The following is a 23198-nucleotide window of genomic DNA, read 5'->3' as shown; positions in this document are numbered from 1 at the left end:
TATATGGGAACAGAAGATAATTTGTCTATGGGTGGTGGGCACATAATGCAATATACAGATTATATATCATAGAAATCTACACTTGAAACCTATATAATCTGTTTAATCAATGTCACTCCAATAAATTTAATTGATAAAAAAGAGTATTTGAGATGGCCCTAAATTTTTTAAAATAAATTTTTCTTATTAGAGAATCAATACGTTTTTATTGTAGAATTATACGTACAAAAGTGGGACCATCTCTCTCCATATACACAGCTTGTGACCTGCTTCTCCCCAATGTTGCTGTCATCCACTAACCTCAGGGTTACTCCCACTTATTTCTGGCTGATTTTAGCTCCCTTCTCTCCCTGCCACCCTTGCCACTACTCCTGTCATCATTTCAGTACACATGCAGATGACCTTCCAACAATCTCCCTTCTCAGTTTCTTGAACTCTCCTCTACCTCAGCTACTCACTCCTTGGATTTTTTCAAGACCAATAATTTCAACCCTGCATAATCTCAACTGCATGCACCCCACTCTGACCACTCCTAATGTTCAGCCTCACTCACTCTAGTATCCCAGCCCTCCTCCCCCCAATTTTTCTGTTCCCCACAATCTATAATCCATTGATCCTACTTGCAAAGCTTAAATCCCATAGTCATCAGAGTTACTCTCAGCATACGCCCTCAATTCCCTTGCTCCTGATGGCATATCTCACTTGTTTGTCAAAGCCACAAACCTGGGTAAATCTAACTCTCTGGGGACTTTGTACCTGCATCCATGTTGCGGAATGACTGGCCTCATTTTATAGTCTTCACCTCACGTGGGCACTGGATGGACTTCCCTAGTCTGTTTACCTCCCACTCTCCTGGGTGGCTTTATTTCACATATCTCCTTTCCAAATCCCTGACACCTCCACCTCAGTCCTCCTCATTTTTTCTTCTCAGCCTTTTTTTCAGGTTCAGCCCCTTCTCCCTGACCTCTTGTGGGAGTGCCCCAGACCCCCAGACCTCTTCCTCCTCTACACTTGCTCCCTCTACATTCACTCCCTTGGTGATCTCATTTAGTCTCGGCTTTGAACACCATCTCTTTATGATTTCCAAATTATATCTCCTGCCCAGACTTCTCTCTTGAATTCCAGACTTGTATATCCAACTGCTTTTTTTTTTTAACTTCTCCACTTATATGTCTAATTCAGGGTTTCTCAACTTTGGCGCGATTGACGTTTTGGAAGGAATAATTCTTTGTTGTGGGGAACTGTTCTGTGCTTTGTAGCATGTTTAGCAGCATTCCTGGATAATTGATGCCATTAGCTAATTAGATGCCAATAGCAGTCCCCCTCTCAGTTGTAACAACCAAAACTGCCTCCAGACATTGCCAAATGTCCCCTGGGGGGCACCCCCCTCCTGATTGGGAACCACTGGGTTTAAGTCTTTGCAATAGTGGGTGTGATCTCTGAGTGGTCGTTCTCAGAGTCAGCAGTTCTGTTGGGAACTGGCTTTATTCCAGACCTCCTCTTTTACTCCTCCCTCTCCCTCTCTTTCTGCCCGACTGGCCTCCTGGAAGCTTCCTGACTTGGCCACTCCCATCTCAGGGTCTTTGCACCGGATCTTGCCAGCTCATTGACCTTTGTTAGCTGTGTTTATAGCTGTGATAAAGATATCTCTGAAATCATGTTAATCTGAAAGTGCTCCACGGTACCACCAAAGGGATTTTCAACAGGATGGTTTTTCATTGAGCAAGGTATTAACTGGGCTGGCAAGTGATACTGTAAGGAACTCAAAACTTAAATGTTGAGATAATAAAGAGCAAAACATAGGTAAGATGGAGCAATTCATTGTACCAACACCATTTAAATTAAAAAAGTGACCCTAAAAATTGGCTCATTTAGCAGATATTTTTGAAACTGAATTCTCAAAGAACAAGTGTCACATGCAAATATGTCAAGAAAGTGGCAAATGAAAATGGATTTTGAAAGATGGTTACAGAAAATTTATCTCAGGGATTGGGACCCACTGTAATTCTTAGTTCATTTGGAGCCTCCTTAACTCTTTCCTGCTTAAGTCTTTTCCGCTATCTGAGATCAAGCTCACCATCTCAGCTCCAAGGATGTCAGGAGTGCATAGCAGTGTTTGAATAGAATATCTCCTAGGATAAACCAAAGAAGTCTGAAGTGACCCTACAAGGTTGCACAGTATATGATTTTGTCTATATGGAAGACTGAATAAAATCAGATATTGGATAACCTAAAAAAAACCAAAAGAACAATATAATTGGTATCATTAAGCAGGCTTCTTTTTGAGAAGGTCCTATATTGTTTATCTCTCATTCCATAAAGAAGTCTGAGCACTGAGTCAGTGATACTTCCATACGACACAAAAGACTTTACTTCTCAGAGAGAAGATACACTTGAATTTCTGCCAATAGTACCTGCAAAGTACTGCACCTGCTAGCCCTTCGGCTGCATTCACCTTATGGTCATTCCGACAGGGCTTCTAACACATTGAAAAAATCTGTTTCCTTCTGTCCCACCTATTTATGGATTTGGTTCTCAAAATGTTGTCATACCAAGAGCCTAATAAGTAGGGTTGGATTTTTTCACTTATTCTGACCTTGATGGTGTTGGTACAACAGAACTGAATGAAGTATCCACACTAATATCATCCTGTCATATTGTATGGCTACAAGCTATTGCAAGATTTCTGAGTGCCTAATCTACATGGACTGAAACATTAACTAGAATCAGGTATTTTTATGAGCACATTGTCTAGATTCTTTGCGCCTCATTACAAATGAAAAGTGACATGCATCTGTAGGAATTAGGAAAATATATATGTATATTAAAAATCTCCAAGAACAGTGGAACCACCCAGAATAGTTTGCAACAATGTGCAGAGAAACAGTCTTTTACATAAGGCAGCTGACTATTCACAACTTTATGGAAAAAAAGCCCTCTCTCAGTAATATTAAATAGCAAAGAATGGCCAAGCCAAGTAAAGTAAGACAAATACAGAAGCTACAGGGAACCAATATTCCTTTCTAATCTAGTGCTGTCTGAGTTTTTCCATAAGTACTTTTTTATAGAAACTCTATGTGATTGCTGAGTATACATAGATAAACAGCTGCTTTAAGGGTGTTTTTTTCTTCTTCACTTTTCAATTCTCTTTCTTCTTTCTCCTTCTGAGTATGTGTGTATATGTATATAAGAGAGTAAGCGAGCATGCAAGAGCAAGCATATAAAGCATACATGCATTATTTAAAGTAAATAGAAAGCAAACACCCATATAACCATCATCAAAGTCAAGAAATAGGATGTTGCAGCCCCCAAAGCCCCCTGCTTAAAATACATTTTCCTGCTTCCACACTAGAATAATAAATAATACCCTTGTTTCCTGGGTGTTTATTTAATGTCAAGTGAACAATGAACAAGGCACAGGTGCATCAGGACAATGTGTGCATTTTATCATAAAATTTGTATTTACTGCTATTGTCAGTGTATCGACAACATCTGCCTATACACTCGAAATGGGTACTAATATGTGAATGAAAGCAACAGGGTGAACTGTATTATCTGAGCTTCCATGGGGCATAGAATGCCAGCATATGGATGCCTTATTTTGAAGGCCTGGGGTCGGGGTTGGGGCTGGAGGGGATGGGCAGTGGGGGCAAGCTAGAAGAGGTCAGTGGGGACATATGTAATACTTTCAACAATAAAGATAAAATTTAAAAAGGCAGCATTGCATTTTAAAATCTGATTTTAAAATAATAGAGGGTAGGGAGTAGATTGCTCACTTTGGGAAAGATTCTTCCTAGAATTTTATAATATAATTGCTTCCTACCAGCTCCTTCAATAGGAGTTCTGGAGGTTGGGTCAGTCTTCCTGGCTTCTCATTCGGCTTCCTCCTCTCCTTCCCTTCCTTTACATATCCCAAGCTCTGTGCTTACCAGGTCCTTCTACTCCCTTACTCATGCACCTCTGAGCTAAAATCCATAACCCAGGGATGATGGAGCCACCAGGTAGTTTTGCAGCAAGTTTGACAATGGGCAGAGAGACAGTCTCTTCTGCAATGTTTCTCCTTAGAATACCTTCCTGGCTCCCCTCTAGGAAGTTCCTCTTCCTTAAAACCCTCAAATCTCTTTGTCTTTACCACCTTCAGATCACCCAGTTGGGTTTATTTATCTCCCCCCAGTTTTACAGATGTATAATTGACAAAATTATATGTATTTGAGGTGTACAACATGATGATTTGATTGTGAATATATTGTGAAATGGTTACCACAATCAAGTTGATTACCATATCCATCACCTCACATTGTTATCTTTATGTGTATGGATGAGAACATATAAGCTCTATTCTCTTAGCAAATTTCAAGTATACGAATACAGTATTATTAACTATTGTTACCATGCTGTACCTTGTATCCCCAGAACTTATTTAGCTTATAACTGAAATTTTGTACACTTTGACCAACCCCCCATCTCCACCCTAGCCCCTGGCAACCACCATTCTATTCCTTCAGGAGTACAGGCTCTCTAGTCAGGAGTACAGGCTTTCTAGTACAGGCTTTCTGGATTCCACGTATAAGTGATACAAAACAGTATTTGTCTTTCTCTGTCTGGCTTATTTCACTTAGCATTATGCATGTTGTTGCAAAAGGCAGGATTTCCTTCCATTTTTATGCTGAATTATCGAAATATATTTTTCAGTTATTTATATATCACATTTTCTTTTCCATTCATGCATCAAGGGACACTTAGGTTGTTTACATAGCTTAGCCACTGTGAATAATGCTGCACTGAGCGTGGGAGTGCAGATGTCTCTTCCAGATACTGATTTTGTTTCCTTTGGATATATACTCAGAAGTGGAATTGCAAGATCGTATGGTAATTCTTCTAGTTTTAATATTTCAAGGAGCCTTTTTTTCATAATGTCTGTACCATTTTACATTTCCACCAACAGTGCACAAGGGTTCCCTTTTCTCTACATCCTCACCAATACTTGTTATCGCTTGTCTTTTTTATAATAGCCATCCTAACAGTTGTGAGGTGACATCCCATTGTGGTTTTGATTTGCATTCCTTGATGATTAGTGGTGTTTCAGCACCTTTTCATGTAACTGTTGGGTATTTGTATGTTTTCTTTGAAAAAAATATCTATTCAGGTCTTTTGCCCAATTTAATCGGATTATTTTTTGGTTATTGAGTTGTATGAGTTCCTTATATATTTTAGATATTAAAACCTTATCAGATGCATGGTTTGTAAATACTTTCTCCCATTGCTTACGTTGCCTTTTTACTTTGTTGATTGTTTCCTTGCCTATGCAGAAGCTTTTTAGTTTGATGTCTTCCTACTGCTTTATTTTTGCTTTTGATGCATTAGCATTATTTTTCTCTTTTTAGTGTCATATTAAAAAAAATTATTGCTGAGACTAATGTCAAAGAGTTTTCCCTATGTTTTCTTCTAGGAGTTTAGTAGCTTCAAGTTTTACATTTAAGTATTCAGTCCTTCTTGAGTCAATTTTTATGAGTGATATAAGATAGGGGTTTAATTTTATTCTTTTGCATGTGGATATCCTGTTTTCCCAATACAATTTATTGAAGAGACTATTCTTTCCCCCATGGTGAATTCTTGGTGCCCTTGCCAAGATAAGTTGATTGTGTATGCATGGATGTTTCTTTGGGGGCAGGGGGGAGTTTTCATTCTGTTGCATTGGTCTATGTATTTGTTTTTATGCTAATACCATACTGTTTTTATGACTATAGTTTTGTAATATAGTTTGAAATCAGGAAGTGTGATGCCTTCAGCTTTTTTTTTTCTTTCTCAAGATTGCTTTGACTTAAAGCTCTTTTGTGGTTCTATATAAATTTTTAGGATTATTTTTCTGTATCTGTGAAACATGCTATTGGAATTTTTTAAAATATATTTTTATTGATTTCAGAGAGGAAAGGAGAGGGAGAGAGAGATAAAAACATCAATGTTGAGAGAGAATCATTGATTGGCTGCCTCCTACACGCCCCACACTGGGTATCGAGCCCACAACCTAGGCATGCGCCCTGACTGGGAATGGAACTGTGACTTCCTGGTTCATGGGTTGATGCTCAAGCACTGAGCCACACTGATTGGGTGCTATTGGAATTTTTATAGGGATGTTATTGAGTTTATACATTGCTTTGAGTAGTATTAATTCTTCTCATCCATGAACATGGGGATATCTTTCCATTTATTTGTATCTGTTTTTCTTTGTTTTAATATGTTTTTATTGATTTTTTTTAGAAAGAGGAAGGGAAAGAGAAACATTGATGAGAGAGGAACATCATCAATTGACTGCCTCCTGGCTGCACCCTCACTGGGGATCGAGCCTGCAGCCTGGGCATTTGCCCTAACCAGGAATTGAACCAACAATATGTTGTTTCTGAGTTGATGCTCAACCACTGAGCAACACTGGCTGGGCTTCAATTTCTTTCTTATAGTTTTCAGTGTACAGATCTTTCACTGCCTTAGGTAAATTTATTTCTAAGTGTTTTATTGTGTTTGATTCTATTGCAAATAAGATTGTTTTCTTAATTTCTTGTTCAGATACCTGCAACTTGACTGAATTTATTGATTCATTCTAAGAGTTTTTGAAATGTGAATATCTGTGGAATGTTTTGAAGCTCTACCTTTGAAAATATGCCATTTCCACTGTTAAAATAAAGAATAAATTACATAATGTTGTGTGCTCATAAAATAAATGACAGATAATAAGATAAAGTGAGTTTAAGACCTTTTATTAATCTATTATTGGTGTCCTGTCCATTCTGTATAGTCAGTTAAGCTTTCACCAGGACAATACAATGTACTTCCTGCGCCAGTTCCCAAGTATGCTTCCAGGTAATTATACACTTATAAAGTTACTTTTAATCGTTTCACTAATGCCTTTCTATATACAGACTTAACAATCAATACTAATGGCTTTTGAACCTCATTTATGCCCATTATGATTAGCATTCTTAAATATTTAATGAGAGATAGGGAATAAATTAACAAAGATCCTCACATTAAAAAATAAATTTAGGAAATCATATCTATTTTTTTTAAATATAGGAGCTTCGTATTTCGTTCTACAGTTCAAAGATTTCCATCAGCCTACTTCATTCCTGTAAGTACATTGTAGACACTTAACTCATGGTGAATTTGATGTTTAAAATATGCAATGATTCCTTTTGATATATCAAGATTAACGTTTTGCTCATTGGAGTAGATAAGCAATGAATGATTATATCATTGATTTTAAATATACATAAAGTATATCCGAAGCAACGCTAGGGATTTCAAATGTAAGTTAGCTATTTGTGTCAATTTACTTTTTTAGGTCTTGACTCACATCACCTCAGTGAGGTCATCTCTAGTCTCCTGTTCAGAATTTCCTGTCCCCCTTCCTCTATTTATTTTTCTCCATAGCACTCATCACTGGCTGGTACACTGACTACATTAAAGTTTGACCTATCCTGTTTTTATCTGTCTCCCTTACTAGAATGTAAGTTTCATGAAGGTGGAGATAGTTGTTTGTTTTTGTCCTGTATACCCAGTACCTAGAAAAATGACTGACACCTAGTATTTGTTGAGTTAACTAAGTAATAAAGTCATCAGAGATATTCAAATAGCTCATTCTATTAGCAACAAAAAGAAAAAGTATCTCTAGGTTCTTTTCTTTAAAAAATGTGAAAATGTTTCTAAAAATTTCCAAATACATATACATGAATTATGATAAAAATGAACTCTTTCAGATAAGTAACCAGTAGAATGCCAAAAAAGAAATAATTATAAAAACTTTAGAAAGATAAGAAAATATGAAATTCTTTTGAAACAATGTGATGGACTATAGTTATTTATTTGTAACTAGAAACTTGGGGGTAAGGGGAGGAGACATACAGAAAACATCTGAAAGAGTAATTAAGATAACTGAACCGAGCTCAGAAACAGACACTAGGATATAGAAGATTTATATATTTGAGAAAGATGATAGGAGAAATCCATAGGGAAAGGAAGAGACATTTTGTGTTAGAAAATTGTTAAATAACTTGGAAAAAACATGTTAGAGTCTGTCTACCACATATTAAAATAAATTCCATATTGATTAAATAATTAAATAATTTTGAAACCATAAAACCAGGAGAAAATATATTAGCATATATCTAATTTTAGGATAAGGCAGATTTTCTGACATAATAGCATGGATGAAGTACAAAGGAAAAGAAATATATCAGATTATATAACATTTTAATATATTTTTTATATATTTTAGAAAACAAACTGTAAACAAGTTAATAGGTAAATGCCAATTAGAAGTATGTTCAACATGCATGGCAGATAGAGAGTTACTGGTGACCTTATCTAAAATTCTCTTAATCTCTGGGAAAAACACCAGTAGATTGTAAAACAGATAAAGCCACAAATAGATAATTCATAAAGCAAGAAACTCAGATATCCAACAAAGGTAAAAAAGTTTTGATGTCACTAACACTAAAGTGTGAGAAACTAAAAGGCTGATTGAAAACTTGCTGTATGTGGGTGGTGTGATGGACTAAATAATGGCTCCCAAAGATGTCCAAATCCCCAGCATCTGTGAATATTACCTTATAGGGCAGAAACTTTGCAGATATGATTATGTTAAGGATCTTGAGATGGAGAAATTATCCTGGATTATCTCGTGGGCCCTAAATGCAATCACAAGTATCCTTATAAAAGGTAGGTAGAGGGAGATTTGAGGAAAGAGAAGAAAGCAATGTTGACCATGGAGGCAGAGATTGGTGTGATGTGGCTACAAGCCAAGGAAGGCAGCCGCCACCAGCAACTAGAAGAGGCAGAGAATGGATTCTCCCCTGGAGTCTCCAGAGGTAACATGGCCCTGCCACACCTTGCCTTTGGCCCAGGGAAACTGATTTTGGATATCTGGCCTCCAGAACTTTGAGAGAATAAAATTCTGTTGTTTTAAGCCACCAGATAGATGGTAATTTGTTGCAGCAACCACCAGAAACTAATAAGGTGGGGATTGTTTCCAGGTGGATTTCACAGTAGATGGATGTGATGAGGGCCTGGGTTTTAATTTTCGTAGCCCATAATTGCTTATATCTGTAGGCCTTTTCTCTTGGACCCATCAGTTGCTTCAAAATGACTCCTTAGCCTCCTGCCTGAGGTGTAAGCCAGTTGCCAGTTCTGGGAACAGAATGGGAGAAGGGTTAGAGGTCTCACCATATGTAAGGTTTCGTTCACTCAATTCTTGTCTTCAGTAAAGGCCCCTGTCCTCACAGTGCCTGGGGCTCCTGAGTCCAGATCTCTGGCACAGTCTCCCCTTAAATGAAACCTTCTGTTTCCTACAGGGATGTGGGGTGGGTAGCTACCTGACTGCTGGGGATGAGGTAAAGGGACTTGGGAGAAGACGATCAACAAATCCTGTTTTCAGCTCCACTCTCACCTCCATCTCACAGGTGCCTGATGCCTAAAATTCCTGAGCTTCTCTTAGGTTCTGTGGAGCAAATCAGCCTGCTCCACGTCAGGTTCTATTCCTCCTAACTGCTTCACATCTTCGAAAATATGTTATCTGTGTTGGCCATTGTCTCTTCTCTTGGCTCTCTGTGTGTGTACAGGTGTGTACAGGTGTGTATGTGTGGGGGGAAGGAGATAGTTATAAATGCATTGTGCAGTCGGCTTTGGCAGCAAGCAGTTGAGACACCAGTTTTTTCCCCACTGGGTGATATTGTATTTTCTTTGAATTACACATTTTAAATGGATGCCATGAGTTAATAAGGATTTGTTTATACTCTTAGTAAAGAGAAATGCAATTAAAACAATTTATTAACAAGTTAGGTTAGGCATCCTGCAAGATAAGCGACCTGGTATGGGAAATGGCACAAGGCAATTGATTCTGACAAATTTTGCTTTTGTACTCATTGCTTTTATGGAGGAGAAGATTTTTGGAGATCCTTATTCCACCATTTTCATTGATATCACCTCATCCATTCCATTTTATGTATAAAAGTGATTCACTGATTTGGAACATCCTGTCCTTCAACAAGGTGAAAAGATTACTAAAATATTCTAAGATAAAGAAGTAGCCCAGGGCTGTGATTCATGTCTGTCCTAAACATGCATTCCCAGAGCAGACTTATGGGTTTGGTTTAGAGCCACAAATTTGTAAACTCAGAGAGCAAACTCCTTCGATCCCAGCAGTGGGAGATGTGCTTGTTCTTGAGATAAATGCAATAATCCTTAGGCCATTTTAAGCCTTTATCTGAAAAACTCATTTGATTGACTTTATCATTCAGTTTAATGGTTTTAAAAATTAAAATCATAGTCACAGAACTGTTAAGGGCTCTTAGAACCGAAAGAAACTTTATAAATCTACTACTGCTGAGGTCGGCTTCAATGATAATGCATCAAGTGTTTTCTGGTGCCTGACACGGTGCTCTGTGACAGACATATCCTGTTTCATTTAATTCTCACAGCAACTTGATGGGGTGGTATTTATTATCTCTATTTGATAAATTGGGAAATGGAAGTTAATTGTCCGAGTTCACACAGTTATTAGGAGGTATAGAGTGAGGCCGGATAGTATGAAGCTAGGAAAACTTCTTGGCAAGTGGAATGGGGAAAATGAGACAGCTTAACAAACTGGCCGAGCAATTTACAGCCAAATACCTCCCTAGGGATAACATCTAGGCCTCAGTTGTATTCCAGCTCTAGGCCCAGAAAAGTAGCAAAACCAGGTGGGCAACTCTAGGACCAGCTGCAATGACCAATGACCCCCAGCGCTGGCGCTGACCAATCAGTAGAGCCCATGAGCCTGAAAGAGCACACCTGGAAAACTGATGAATATTCTGCTGAAAGCCTCCCTTGAGATCTCCCCTAAGATTCCCACTTGCAAGGGAGAGATAAAAACCCTAAAGACAAAAAACCCAGTGCTCACTTTCCCTCCCGGGAGCACACCCATGCCTTTGCTCTTGCCCATCTTCTTCCCCCACAAACACGCATCTCCTAAATTCTCAGGGACCCCACAGGACTTGTAACCAGGGAAGCAGCAGCAGCTCGCCCTGGACTAATCCCCTGACCCTATCTCCAGGGCTCTTTTCTCTGACTTCCCAGTGAGCTAAAGCAGCCCAACCTAGGCTCTCCTGTTGCTTCTTCTATGCTAAGGCCTTTCTTATTTCACTGTCCCCAACTTTAATAAATGTACCCTCAAAGTCACTTGGACTTGTCTTATGAAATCTTTCCTGCACAAAGTCAAGAACCCACACACTACCTGCCGGCCCTTGGCAAACCAGCTCAGGGCCAGATCCCCTGTCCTGTAACAGGCCCACTGTACAGCAGGCTGAGAGAGAAAACAATCCACACTAAGAAAGAAACTGGAAGAACTCCAGAAAGAATGTTCCTACAGGAAAAAGCACTCAAGAACAATTAAGAAAATATGTATAGCAAAATATGCAAGTGAAAAAACAAGTCACCAATTGACTCCAGGTAAAACAAAAGACTGTCCAAACAAGAAATCATGTTATGTACGTTGGCTCTGCAAGGAATAAGTTATTTAGGAAACATTGATTTAAAATGTACTTTTTGATTGGATGAGCAGGAGAAAGAGCAAGAGATATTTCTTCATTTATTCTAAGAGGTCACCAATAGATAATGGCTAAAATGTCAACTAAGAAATTACAAAATGCACATACTATTTAGTGATAAGAAAATAATTGTCAGAAGAATAGCCAAGACTTAAAAATAGTTGTCTTAGGCTATTTAGAGCCTATTCAAAGACATGTGTGCCTAAGACATGTGTATGAAAGATGTTTCTAAGAGTGCTAGTTTTGTAAATGAATCAGTCTAGTTTATTCTAATGAATACTGTGCTGCATGTATGCTCTTAAAAATATGAAACAGCTCTGGCCAGTGTGGCTCAGTTGGTTGGTCCAACTGAGCTCCAACCAACTGAGCTATATTGGTCAGGACTTGACATTTTGATTTTGAAAAAAATTTGTGATGGCCCAGCCAGTGTGGCACAGTGGTTGAATGTCGACCTATGAACCAGGAGGTCACAGTTCGATTCCCAGTCAGGGCACATGCTTGGTTTGTGAGCTCTATCCCCAGTGTGGGGTGTGCAAGGAGGCAGCCAATCAGTGATTCTCTCTCATCATTGATGTTTTTATCTCTCCCTCTCCCTTCCTCTCTGAAATCAATAAAAATATATTTAAAAGAAAAAGAAAAAATGTGTGACTAATTCTTCCGAGGTGTGTTTTGTGTTATAGTTGCCTGGTAAGGTCGTGGTGTCATTTGAGCCCTATTGACTTGGGACAGGTTGTCTCATTGCTGCTATACCTGAAACCTACAATCACCAGAAATCTGACCTGTGGATCTGGTGCAACATAGCACGGCCTAGAGACATTCACCGAGTCACTTTAAACCGTTCTGAGAACGAGCAGGTTATAAAAGATGGATACATACAGGTGCATATCTCATCCTCCTTTCTTTCCATCATCCGTGAAAACTAGCTCATTGAAATTTAATCATTTATGCATAAAATCTCCAGGAGCAGTCTATTAAAAAAGGACTGGATGACCATGTAAAGGCATAGCAGATTACTACACGATTTGTCAGTCATAAAAAGTACATTAACTTTTAATCTGAAAATCCTCTAGGATCCTAGGTGCCTCTCAGGAGCCATTTTCACTTGTTAAAAAACACAGCCTTCTTGTTTGTCAGGGATTCAGTTGGTGAATTACATTTTGTCCCTGAAGTGTAGGTGGCTCTCGGCAGAAGCAGTTGGTGAGGGATTTGTCTGGTTGGAAAACAGTTTTTAATCTTCAAATTACCAATGTAAGGTGGTGTACTTATTGGCTATTTCAGTTATTGATCAGCATAATTGCTTTGCCCATAAGAAAGACTAAGTATTTGGGGACAGATGCCAGAGCACATGTTCTACCCTAAGTAAAAAGGGCCTTTTTGCACCTACGGAAAAAAATTGTATCGGGAACTTCTACAGCCACCATCCCCTCTTAGCACCTTTATAATGACCAAGCCCTACAAATGCCAAGACCCAGAGGTCCAGTCCTCGTAGCAGGACTTTTTTATTTTTATTTTTTAAAGAGAGAAAGCAAACTGTAACAAATCTTAGTCATTCTTATGCAATCAGATTGAACAAAATAAAGCTTGTCATTTGTGGATTTTCTTCCTCTTGCCCTCCCTTTAATTAATTTAACTGCTTTTAGAAATGACCCAAAAAGTCTCCAGATCTACCAACAAATTACATAAATGTTGTTCCCTACTGAATGTCTTTGAAAATGTCAGTAAGAAGGATATCAGATATTCTGCATAATTTCTTTGAACATATAGGGGCCACAAGTGATGTTATTTATTTATTTGTTTATGTATGTATATATGTATGTATAGTACTCACTCGAGAATATGTTTGATTGACTTTTATAGAGAGAGAAGGAGAGAGAGGAGAGAGAAACATTGATTCATTGATTGGTTGTTTCCCCTATGCACCAACCAGGGATTGAACCTGCAACCTAGGTCTGTGCCCTGACCAGGAATCGAACCCACAATCTTTTTGGTGTATGGGATGACATTCTATCCATCTGAGCCACTCAAATGGGGCTGGTGATGTGATTTAGAAGAGTAAGGAAGATTTTATTTTTATTTTTCTAAATCTTTTTTTTCTCTCCAATATCTACTTGGCAGTGAACTATAGAGACTTAGTGCTTATCTTATCTAATTGCTGGTGGGAGTATACACTAACACAATCCCTTGAAAAACAGTTTCACAGTATGTATTGAGCTATAAAAACTATTTATATCTTTTAGCCCACCAATTCCATTTGGAGCAAATCCTCCTAATGTAATAATATTATATGCAGAACTATTCATCTATACAAAGATATCATCAAGGGATTATTTATAATAGTAAGATAGCAATAGCCACAATTTAATATCAAATAGAAGGGAAATAATTTTTTTAAAAAAATATATTTTATTGATTTTTTACAGAGAGGAAGGGAGAGGTATAAAGAGCTAGAAACATTGATGAGAGAGAAACATCGATCAGCTACCTCCTGCACACCCCCCACTGGGGATGTGCCCTCAACCAAGGTACATGCCCTTGACCGGAATCGAATCTGAGACCTTTCAGTCCGCAGGCTGACGCTCTATCCACTGAGCCAAACCGGTTAGGGCTAGAAGGGAAATAATTAAAAAAGAATTTTGTGTATACACTTAAACGAATATTTTACAATCATTGAAACAATTGTTAAAATCATGAAATAGCAGCAAAAATGTTTGTGATCTAAAATATAATGAAAAATTCAGGATACAAATTGGTGTGTATATTATGATTAAAATAATATAAGAAAAATTATGAGTATAACAAACAGGAAATGCACCAAAATGCTATTAGTGGCTATGCTGAGGTGCTGTGATTAAGGGTAGTTGTTTACTTTGTTTCTCTCTTTCCATTTCTTTTATAATTTTTCAAAACCCAATTTTTAAAAAATCAGGAAGTAGACAATGTTTGAGGAAAAGAGCCATCAAAATGGTCAACATAAAAATATTTTGTTACTAAAATAAAAATAGTGCCACTTACTACTACTTAATTGGGAATCAGTCGGTCATATGATTCTGGGCTTCCAGTGATTTGCTGAGCAGATTCTTTAGTTATTATTTCTCACAGTTGTACATAAAGTGAAAAATGAGATGTGCACATCTTTCCTGATGGTAGGAATAAAATCTTACAATGTCAAATGAAAATGGGTTTCTTTTACTTGATTTCAGAAATATTTTATGATGTTTTTGTACTTCTTAAAATCTGACAAGCCTATAAAGAATAAGGCATTATGTGATTTGTCTGTTTTAGTCATGTTTAATAGTAGAGGTTTGAAAAGGGATATGGTATCTGTGGCATACTCTTTGCATTAAAACTAGCATTCTTTCAGCTGTTTTTGCATTGAAGGAATTAGTTTAATTAAAAACTAAGCTGATAAAGGGAAACAAAAGCGAAAATAAACAAATGAGACTTCATCAAACTGAAAAACTTCTGCACAGCGAAGGAAGCCATCAAACAGACAAAAAGACGACCTACTGAATGGGACAAGATATTCACAAATGATACATCCAATCAAAGAGTTGATATCCAAAATATATAGAGAACTCATTCAGCTCTATAACAAAAAAATAAACTACCCGATAAAAAAATGGGCAGGGGATATGAAGAGCTATTTCTCCAAAGAGGACATATAGATAGCCTTATGAAAAGATGCTCAACCTCATCAATCATCAGGGAAATGCGAATCAAACCACAATGAGATACCACCTCACTCCAGCTAAGATGGCTATTATAAAGTCAACAAATAACATGTGTTGTCAAGGATGTGGAGTAAAGGGAACCCTTGTGCACTGTTGATGGGTCTGCAAATTGATGGAGCCACTATGGAAACAGTAGGAAGATTCCTAAAAAAACTTAAAATAGATCTAACATGTGACCCAACAATTCCACTTCTGGGTATTTATCTGAAGAAAAGAAAAACACTAATTCGAAAAGAGATATGCACCCTATATTCATTGCAGCATTATTTATAAAAGTCAAGATACGGAATCAACCTAAGTGTTCATCGATAGATAAAGGGATAAAGAAGATTTAGTATATACATACAATGGGATATTTTGCAGCAATTAAAGAAAGAATGAAATCTTGTCATTTGTGATAACATGGATGGATCTAGATGGTATTATGCTAAGTGAAATAAGTCAGACAGAGAAAGACAAATACTGTATAATTTCACTTATATGTGGAATCTAAAAAAAAACCAACAACAAACAAATAAGACAAAAACCCCCCTCATAAACAGAGATCAAAGGGATGGTTGGTAGAGCGGGGTTAGAGGATGGGTGAAAAAGGTGAAGGGGACTATAGTCAATAATATTGTGATAAGTTTACATGGTGACAGATGACTACTAGACTTAGTATGGTGATCACATTGTAGGGTATAAAAATGTTGAATCACTATACTATATACCTGAAACTAATATAACTAATGTAATATTGTATACTAACTATACTTAAAAAATGAACTACAAAAAGAAACTAAGCTGATAATTTAAAATTTCATGAAGAGCAGAAAAATAATTAATAAACTTGGTCAGCTTGCATAATGCCAAACACAAATTGAATGGAATCTGAAAGTTAAGATAATGAAAACAGGTCTCAGTCTCAGTGTCCTCAAAGATGAGTTTGATTGTAGGTACCATTTTTGGAAAAATACAAGCTTTCAAATACAGCTACAGATGTACTAGGATTTTTAAGAAAAAGATACCCTGGCAATTTTTCTTTTTCAAAAAGTTGTGCAAATTTTCCAATGCTATTAACATCAGCAGTCATAGATCCCTGCCTGGCTGTGAGTGTGAGGAATTTCCTGCACTTCTTTTTTATTTATTTAATTTTATTTTTAAAAAATTGATTTCAGAGAGGAAGGGAGAGGGAGAGAGAGATAGAAACATGATGTGTGAGAATCATTGATTGGCTGCCTCCTGCATGCCCCACACTGGGGATCAAGCCCACAGCCTGGGGATGTGCTCTGACTAAGAATCAAACTGTGACCTCCTGGGTCATATAGGTTGACACTCAACCACTGAGCCACACCAGCTGGGCGCTACACTCCTTTCTTATAACAATATCTTGACTGGAAATAGAAAAAAGAATATATTAGGATTTTAGTCAGTGGCAAGTGACAGAAACCCAACCCAATTAGCTTAAGCAAAGAATCTATATATATTAAAGGCTAATATGCTAAGTGTCCGACCGTCTGACTGGTCACTATGACGCACACTGACCACCAGGGGACAGGAGCTCAGCGCAGGAGCTGCCGTGACATGCACTGACCATTTACAGAGAAACGGCACTGTGGACCTGGCACCTACAAAGCAACATTTGGCTTCCCCCAAGTGGGACACAGGCCCTGCCACCACCCTGGAGCAACAGCCCACCAAATCGCAGCCAACGCTGCTGAGACCCCATGGTGCACAATGCAGCCCATAGCCCAGCCCAGCCCTGAAAACAGTTCTGTGGGTGCTGGGTAATGACATCATGTAGCAATGCCTGGTTTCCTCTCCCTAGTGACTAGCCGCCTTGCAGTTTCTTCAGCCCAGAAACATGACTTGCTTTATAGCCAGGTGCAAACATTTTACATTTTAACCAAATGTCTGTGAAGCATTTTCCCATGCCTCATCTCATTTGATCCTCACAAAAGTCCTAGAGTAGGTAGATAGGAGACTTGGTGGAATCCTATTTTCTTTTCATTAGACAGAAAAACGGAGATTTAGAAAGCTTAGAAACTTGACCTGATTGAAAAGAAGTAAGAAATGGGGACCTTGAAAATGACTTCAGGTTTTCTCACTGTGCAGAATATAGTCAAACACAGTTAAATATTTTGCCCTTTTTTCTCCCTGTGTGATCTACAATAATAATCTGCTTCGTGTTGATATTTACTACTGTATTGCTGACAATTACCTGAAAGAGAAGTTGGGGTGCTTCACTGGGCTGGAAAAAGTTTAGCTAAATCAGAAAGCAGGTCTAATTAAGCAAGTTTATCTATATATATAAAGCTCTTGCTGGCACCAATTGCATGTGTGTGTGTTTCGATCTGTCATTGTCGATTGTGATTTTGGTTGACACTTCTAGTATAGAGAAAGGTCAAATAGCGATATTAAAATATTTCTTCTAATTAATTTCCTCTCAATGTGCACGAATTCATGCACCAGGCCTCTAGTACAAACATAAAGGTGGGGTGGAATTTATTGATGCACATAGCCTTGGGCATGTTGGCCACTGATTTACCTTTCTCCATCCTTTGGACATGGTCTCTTCATGAGCTGGGCAAGACCACCTCCAGCAGCCCCGGCTGCTATAAGGCAGGTTCTTCTGATTGGCCAGTTGGTGGTCCTGTGCCTGACCTTGGACCACTTGCTGTGACCAGGAGTAGGGGGGTGCCAGCTGGACTGGCAGGTCCCAGGCAGAAATACCACCTCAGATTTCTAATTATGGTGGCGCCCCTTCTGCTCCCAGGGTCATGTAAAAAAAAGGGAGGATGGGCCAGTAAACACCTGTGGCAATTCTAAATTACCTGGTGGTCCCTGGCACATGCATTTCTATAGAAGCTACATTTCTAGGGTGGGCAGGTTTGTGATGACTCAGTGTTGCCCCACCCACACAGCCCATACCTGGAAACCGAGACTGCCACGGTCTCAGCAGAAATTAACAGTACCGAGCTAGACTTCAGAGGTACGCCAATTCTTAATTTCACAAATGTGAATAATTTTGGCCCCTGACAGATTTGCTTGTACCCCACCCACCAACATGCATGTTTCCCTTTTTTTTCCCTCTGAAGATGTAGACCAATATTTACCGAGTTCTGGAATTTCCTTAGTCAGATACACCGTGCCACCTGCCTCCTGAATTCCCCGAAGCTGCCAGCTTCTCTCTGTGCCACCTCCACACAGGATTCTACCCTCCTTGCAGGGCATCTGTTTTCTTCTTTGCACAATATGGTCCTCCTCTCAAACCCTTCTCACCAAATTTGGGGGGCGGGGGGCGGTCATTTTTATTATCCTATGTAGTAATTTCAGTTTATGTTGCATATCACTTATGTTTTTTTATATGTATACATTTGGGACTATACATTTTATTTCTGACCCTTTCTCTCCAAGTATGATTCACTGAAAGTTGTTTGTGCTAGGATCATTAGGGACAGACAGTGTGCTCATTCCAGGTTCCCTTTAGCTGTGATTAAAAATAAAAAGCTTAGAACTACATACTGACACCTCCCAGCAGGGAGGAGGGGGGCCAGGAGCTGGCTCTGGCTCCTCAGCTGAGGTGCTTAGTCATTTGTTTCTAACCCCGCGGAACCTCACGTTCTCATCTGTGAAATGGAGGTAATAGCATCTCCCTACACTGTTGTGAGGATCAAATGAGAATGGGTATGTGAGCTAGAGGTGGCAGCAGGGATGGGGCAACTCTCTGGCAGTGCCCAAGGTCAGGATGGAGAGTGGGGTGGGGAGCAAGCAGGGCCCAGCCATGGAGAGCCCTCTGAGCCCGCACTCCTGCCTGCAGATGAGGAGGCTGCGGAACACTGAGGACTTATGGAGACTGGAAATACAAGGGTGACAATGACCATTGTACATCTGCAATTAAATTGTAAAATCATCCTTAGTGTTAATACACATGTAAAAAACAACAAAGTGATTAACTGTAGAGAGTAGGCTGAATTTTACATTCCTAACTATTTTTGACAGGAGCCTATGCACTTTAAATTTTATTTTATTGTTTGTGATGCAGTGAATTTGACTACAGGGTTAAAATGAACAACATCCTGCCATAACCGGTTTGACTCAGTGGATAGAGCGTCAGCCTGCGGACTAAAAGGTCCCAGGTTTGATTCCGGTCAAGGGCATGTACCTTGGTTGCGGGCACATCCCCAGTGGGAGGTATGCAGGAGGCAGCTGATAGATGTTTCTCTCTCATCGATGTTTCTAACTCTCTATCTCTCTCTCCCTTCCTCTCTGTAAAAAATCAATAAAATATATTTAAAAAATAAATAAATAAAAAATAAAATGAACAACATCCTCCTCTCTAGGCTCCCTGCCTGCTTTGGCCTTCCCTAACCTTTCCTATTACTGCTTCCTCAAACCCTCCTATCAGCCTTTTTACCCTACAAGCCCCTCTTCCTCTTCCTCTTCCTCCTCCTCCTCCTCCTCCTCCTCGTTCTTTAAGTTTCTGCTCAAATGTACTTCTTTAAGGGGCTTCTTAGGCCCCTCAGATCAGATCAGTTTACTCTCTTACATGCTCTCCCATAGCACTGTATGTGTTCCTTTGTGTGATATTCCACACATTTGTCAGTATATTTTTTAGTAAGGTATATATATTCCCTGTTAGAATGTAATCTCCATGAGAATATATCTTTTCAATTAAGCCAGTAACAAGGACCCCACATGACTATTTTAAACAAGGTAGGAACATTATTTTCTCTCATACAAACTGCCTGCAGTAGGTGGTTTCAGCTTGGGATGGCATTCCACAGCATCAGATTCCGGTGTGCTGCTCTGCTAAGCATGGCTTCCATTCCCATGGTCCCAGAGAGCCGAGAATATGGGACAAGCTGGCAGGCAGGAGGGCTGGGAAGATGGACAAGCAGCTCTCTCCTTAAAGATGCTCCTTGGAATTTGCATACACTTCTTCTATCTCCATCCTATTGGCCAGGAATTAGCCATGTGGCCACATCTAGCTGCAAGGGAGGTTGGGAAATTTAGTTTTTATTCTGGGTAGACATGTGCCCAGTTAAAAATTATTCTAATACCAAGGAATAGGAGAAAGGATATTGGGAGACAATTATATACTGCTGTATTCCCAATTCCCAGCACATTGTGTGGCACATTGTACATATATTAGTTGAATGAAGAAATGGGCTGAACACTTGTGTATTTAATTGCTAGGGCTGCTGTAACTAAGTCCCACAAACTGAGCGACTTAAACAACAGAAATAGATTTTTTTTTCACTCTTCTAGAATCTAGAAGTCCAAGATCAAGGTGCCAGCCATGTGGTTCCTTCTGTCCCACTCCTCTCATAGCTCCCAGTGGTTTGCTGGCAATCTTCCGAGAGATCTCTGCCTTCATCTTCACGGGGTGTTTTCCCTGTGTACGTGTCTCCGAGTCCAAAATTCCCCTTTATATAAAGAGCCCCATTCATATTGGCTTAGGGCCCGTCCTAATGACCTCATCTTCACTAATCACATCTGGAATGACCCTATTTCCAAATAAGGTCACATTCTGAGCTACTGGGAATTCAAAAGTCATAGGACTTGTGAACTTGGTGGGGGGAGAAGGGAGGGGGGAAACACTAGTATTCAACAGAACAAAGAGTCACAGGATTTATGAATTTTGGAAGGACATAATTCAACACATACAAACTTGTAATTCATCTACTCTCACACAGTCTTTCAGAGGCACCTGGTACCTTGTCCTTCCTGAGCAGTGCTGTGTGGATGAACCAGTTCCATTCTCTCAGCCCTGAAGGAGTGTGTGTGGTGGGGGGATGGCAGGGCTTACCAAAGGCCTATAATGGTAATAGTGTCATTGGCCATAAGCGGTTGTAACCAAACGAGTCAAGCTTCTTCATGGTATGATGGGAACCCAGGAGCACTGCAGAAAAGTCAGTGGGGCCTTCGCATTCGAGTCCTTTGCGGTGAGTGGAAAGCTCCTGCCCTTGTAATACCCTGTGGCCCCCGAGATCACACGTAGCTAGCACAGGCTGGTTCCACCAGGGCCTGGCGTAGAATCCTGGAGCCAGGCAGCTCAATCAGTCCTCACTCAGCACCTTGCCAGCTCCTCACACCTTATTTCTTCTTTTGGGGTGTTTTTATTTGGTTTTGCCTGTGTCCCTCACTGGATTATGAACTCTGAGCTTGAAGATAGTATTTTATTCATCTGTGTAATCCCTACAGCTCCTCAAGTAGAAACTCAATTAAATAGGACTTTTTAAAGGGAAGAGAAAGATATTATCATCTTGTCAGGAGGGTTGAGATATAATCATGCCCCAAAGCAGAAGAGCGGCTACTATAAAAGGGCTCCTGTAGTTGCTTTTGGCAGCAGACTCAAGGAAGGTGACGGTTCTGTTCTCCCTTGGCACCAAATGTCAGTGGTCTCTGAAAGGTTTCGTTTCGGGAAACCCAGAGTTGCCAAAGCATGGCCGTGACAATAGCTAGGTTTAAGAAGTGACCCATTCGATTTATGCAAGAGGTGCATCCCACCTTATGTGGACCAAACTCTGGGTCACACTCAGTGATCTCCAGTAAATGAGGGAGCAGAGTCCCCAACCACAAGGAAGAGTAGGGCACAGTTCCAAGTTCTTGTTTTAAACCCCTTCCATTGAATGAGACCCACTCTTTGACGTGCATTCAGAGCCCTGCTGGCCAGTGTCCCCTTCCCTGCATTCCTGCTCTGCCCACTCACGTGTCCTCCCGGGGGCAGAAGCCAGGACCTGCTGGAAACGCTTCCCACCCATCCCAGGACTCTGACCTGATCATCACTTTTCATTTAGAACAGTATTCCTGTGGCTTCTGGAATATGAGCTTGGGCCCGTGTCCACTTCCCTAATGTTCCCACTTAGAAGATTTCATCTGACACATGTGGGACAAATAGCATCCAGTCATTTCTTTTTGCCCCAAGTCTTGGTCTTTTTTAACTCAGGTGGCCAAGCCCATGCAGGGAGGCTGCTGGATAGTGCAGGCAGACATCAATGCTTCGCTAGCCAGGCAGCTGGACTCCCAAGGAGCTCATGACTTGGCAGCTTAGAAATGAAAGCACATTAGGCTGGGGGGTAGGAGGGGAGGTATAGGTGGTGGCATTTCTAGGCCATCCTGCAGAAGCTGGGCTGTCGTAGGCATGCAGCCAGTGGTAGCACATTCAGCAGCAGCTTTTGCCCAGCTACCACTCTGGGCTTGAGAGTACTGTGCTTATTAAGGCCAAATGAAGGGGACATTGCACAGACTGTCCCTGTCCAGATCCCCTTGGCTTTCTATGCCTTTGTGGGGTGGCTCAGACTTCTCCAGTGGGAGTGCAGAGGTCACTCCGCACAGAGAATGTCTCCGTCCCACATATGCATGTGTTTGAAAACATTACTGTTTTTATCTCTCTGCCATGAGTTGTAAAATTATGAGGTGCATCCATCCCTTGGTTATCAGACTTGTGCTTGGCTGTTAATAACAGACTCCATTCATGGTGCAGTAATTGAGTTTGGAGCCCTAATTACACTGCTGTGCCCCCCCGCAGGAGTGAACGGGGAAGCCCCGCTCCTGAATCCTGCATTGAGTTTGGAGCCCTAATTACACTGCTGTGCCCCCCGCAGGAGTGAATGGGGAAGCCCCGCTCCTGAATCCTCGGAGGGCCTGCTTGTCTTGCCAAATCCCTTGGTTAATTTGTGGCCCAGCCTTACCTATGATAAGGGATACAGTCTTCTGTTTTGATCATTTTATCTTTTTTCCCTACCTCCTTTTCTCTTTTATTCCTTTTTCATATTCATTTACCAGGTGTACTGGTTAATAATGCGATTTTTTTTCAATAGATGGAGTTACACAAATGTTGATATATATGCGATTTGATATGTATGCTATTTTGTTGTATTGACAACAAGCTTCAAACTTCATGTCA

The 23198-nt window shown here is 39.9% G+C and overlaps 1 protein-coding gene across 1 annotated transcript in view; it reads left to right on the top strand.

Moving 5' to 3' along the window:
• The window catches only part of LOC102243919 (chromosome unknown open reading frame, human C2orf61), a 37061-nt gene that overhangs the window by 7141 nt on the left and 6722 nt on the right, over positions 1-23198 (top strand). Inside the window, 2 exon segments of the mRNA XM_005864803.2 lie at positions 6791-6855; positions 7069-7123. Coding sequence (XP_005864865.1) covers positions 6791-6855; positions 7069-7123 — 120 coding nt within the window.

This window comes from Myotis brandtii, unplaced genomic scaffold (assembly GCF_000412655.1).
Source record: "Myotis brandtii unplaced genomic scaffold, ASM41265v1 scaffold191, whole genome shotgun sequence".
NCBI classification, from domain to species: Eukaryota; Metazoa; Chordata; class Mammalia; order Chiroptera; family Vespertilionidae; genus Myotis; species Myotis brandtii.
The sequence above is the reverse complement of the archived record's forward strand: the minus strand, read 5'-3'. Positions and strand labels throughout refer to the sequence as shown.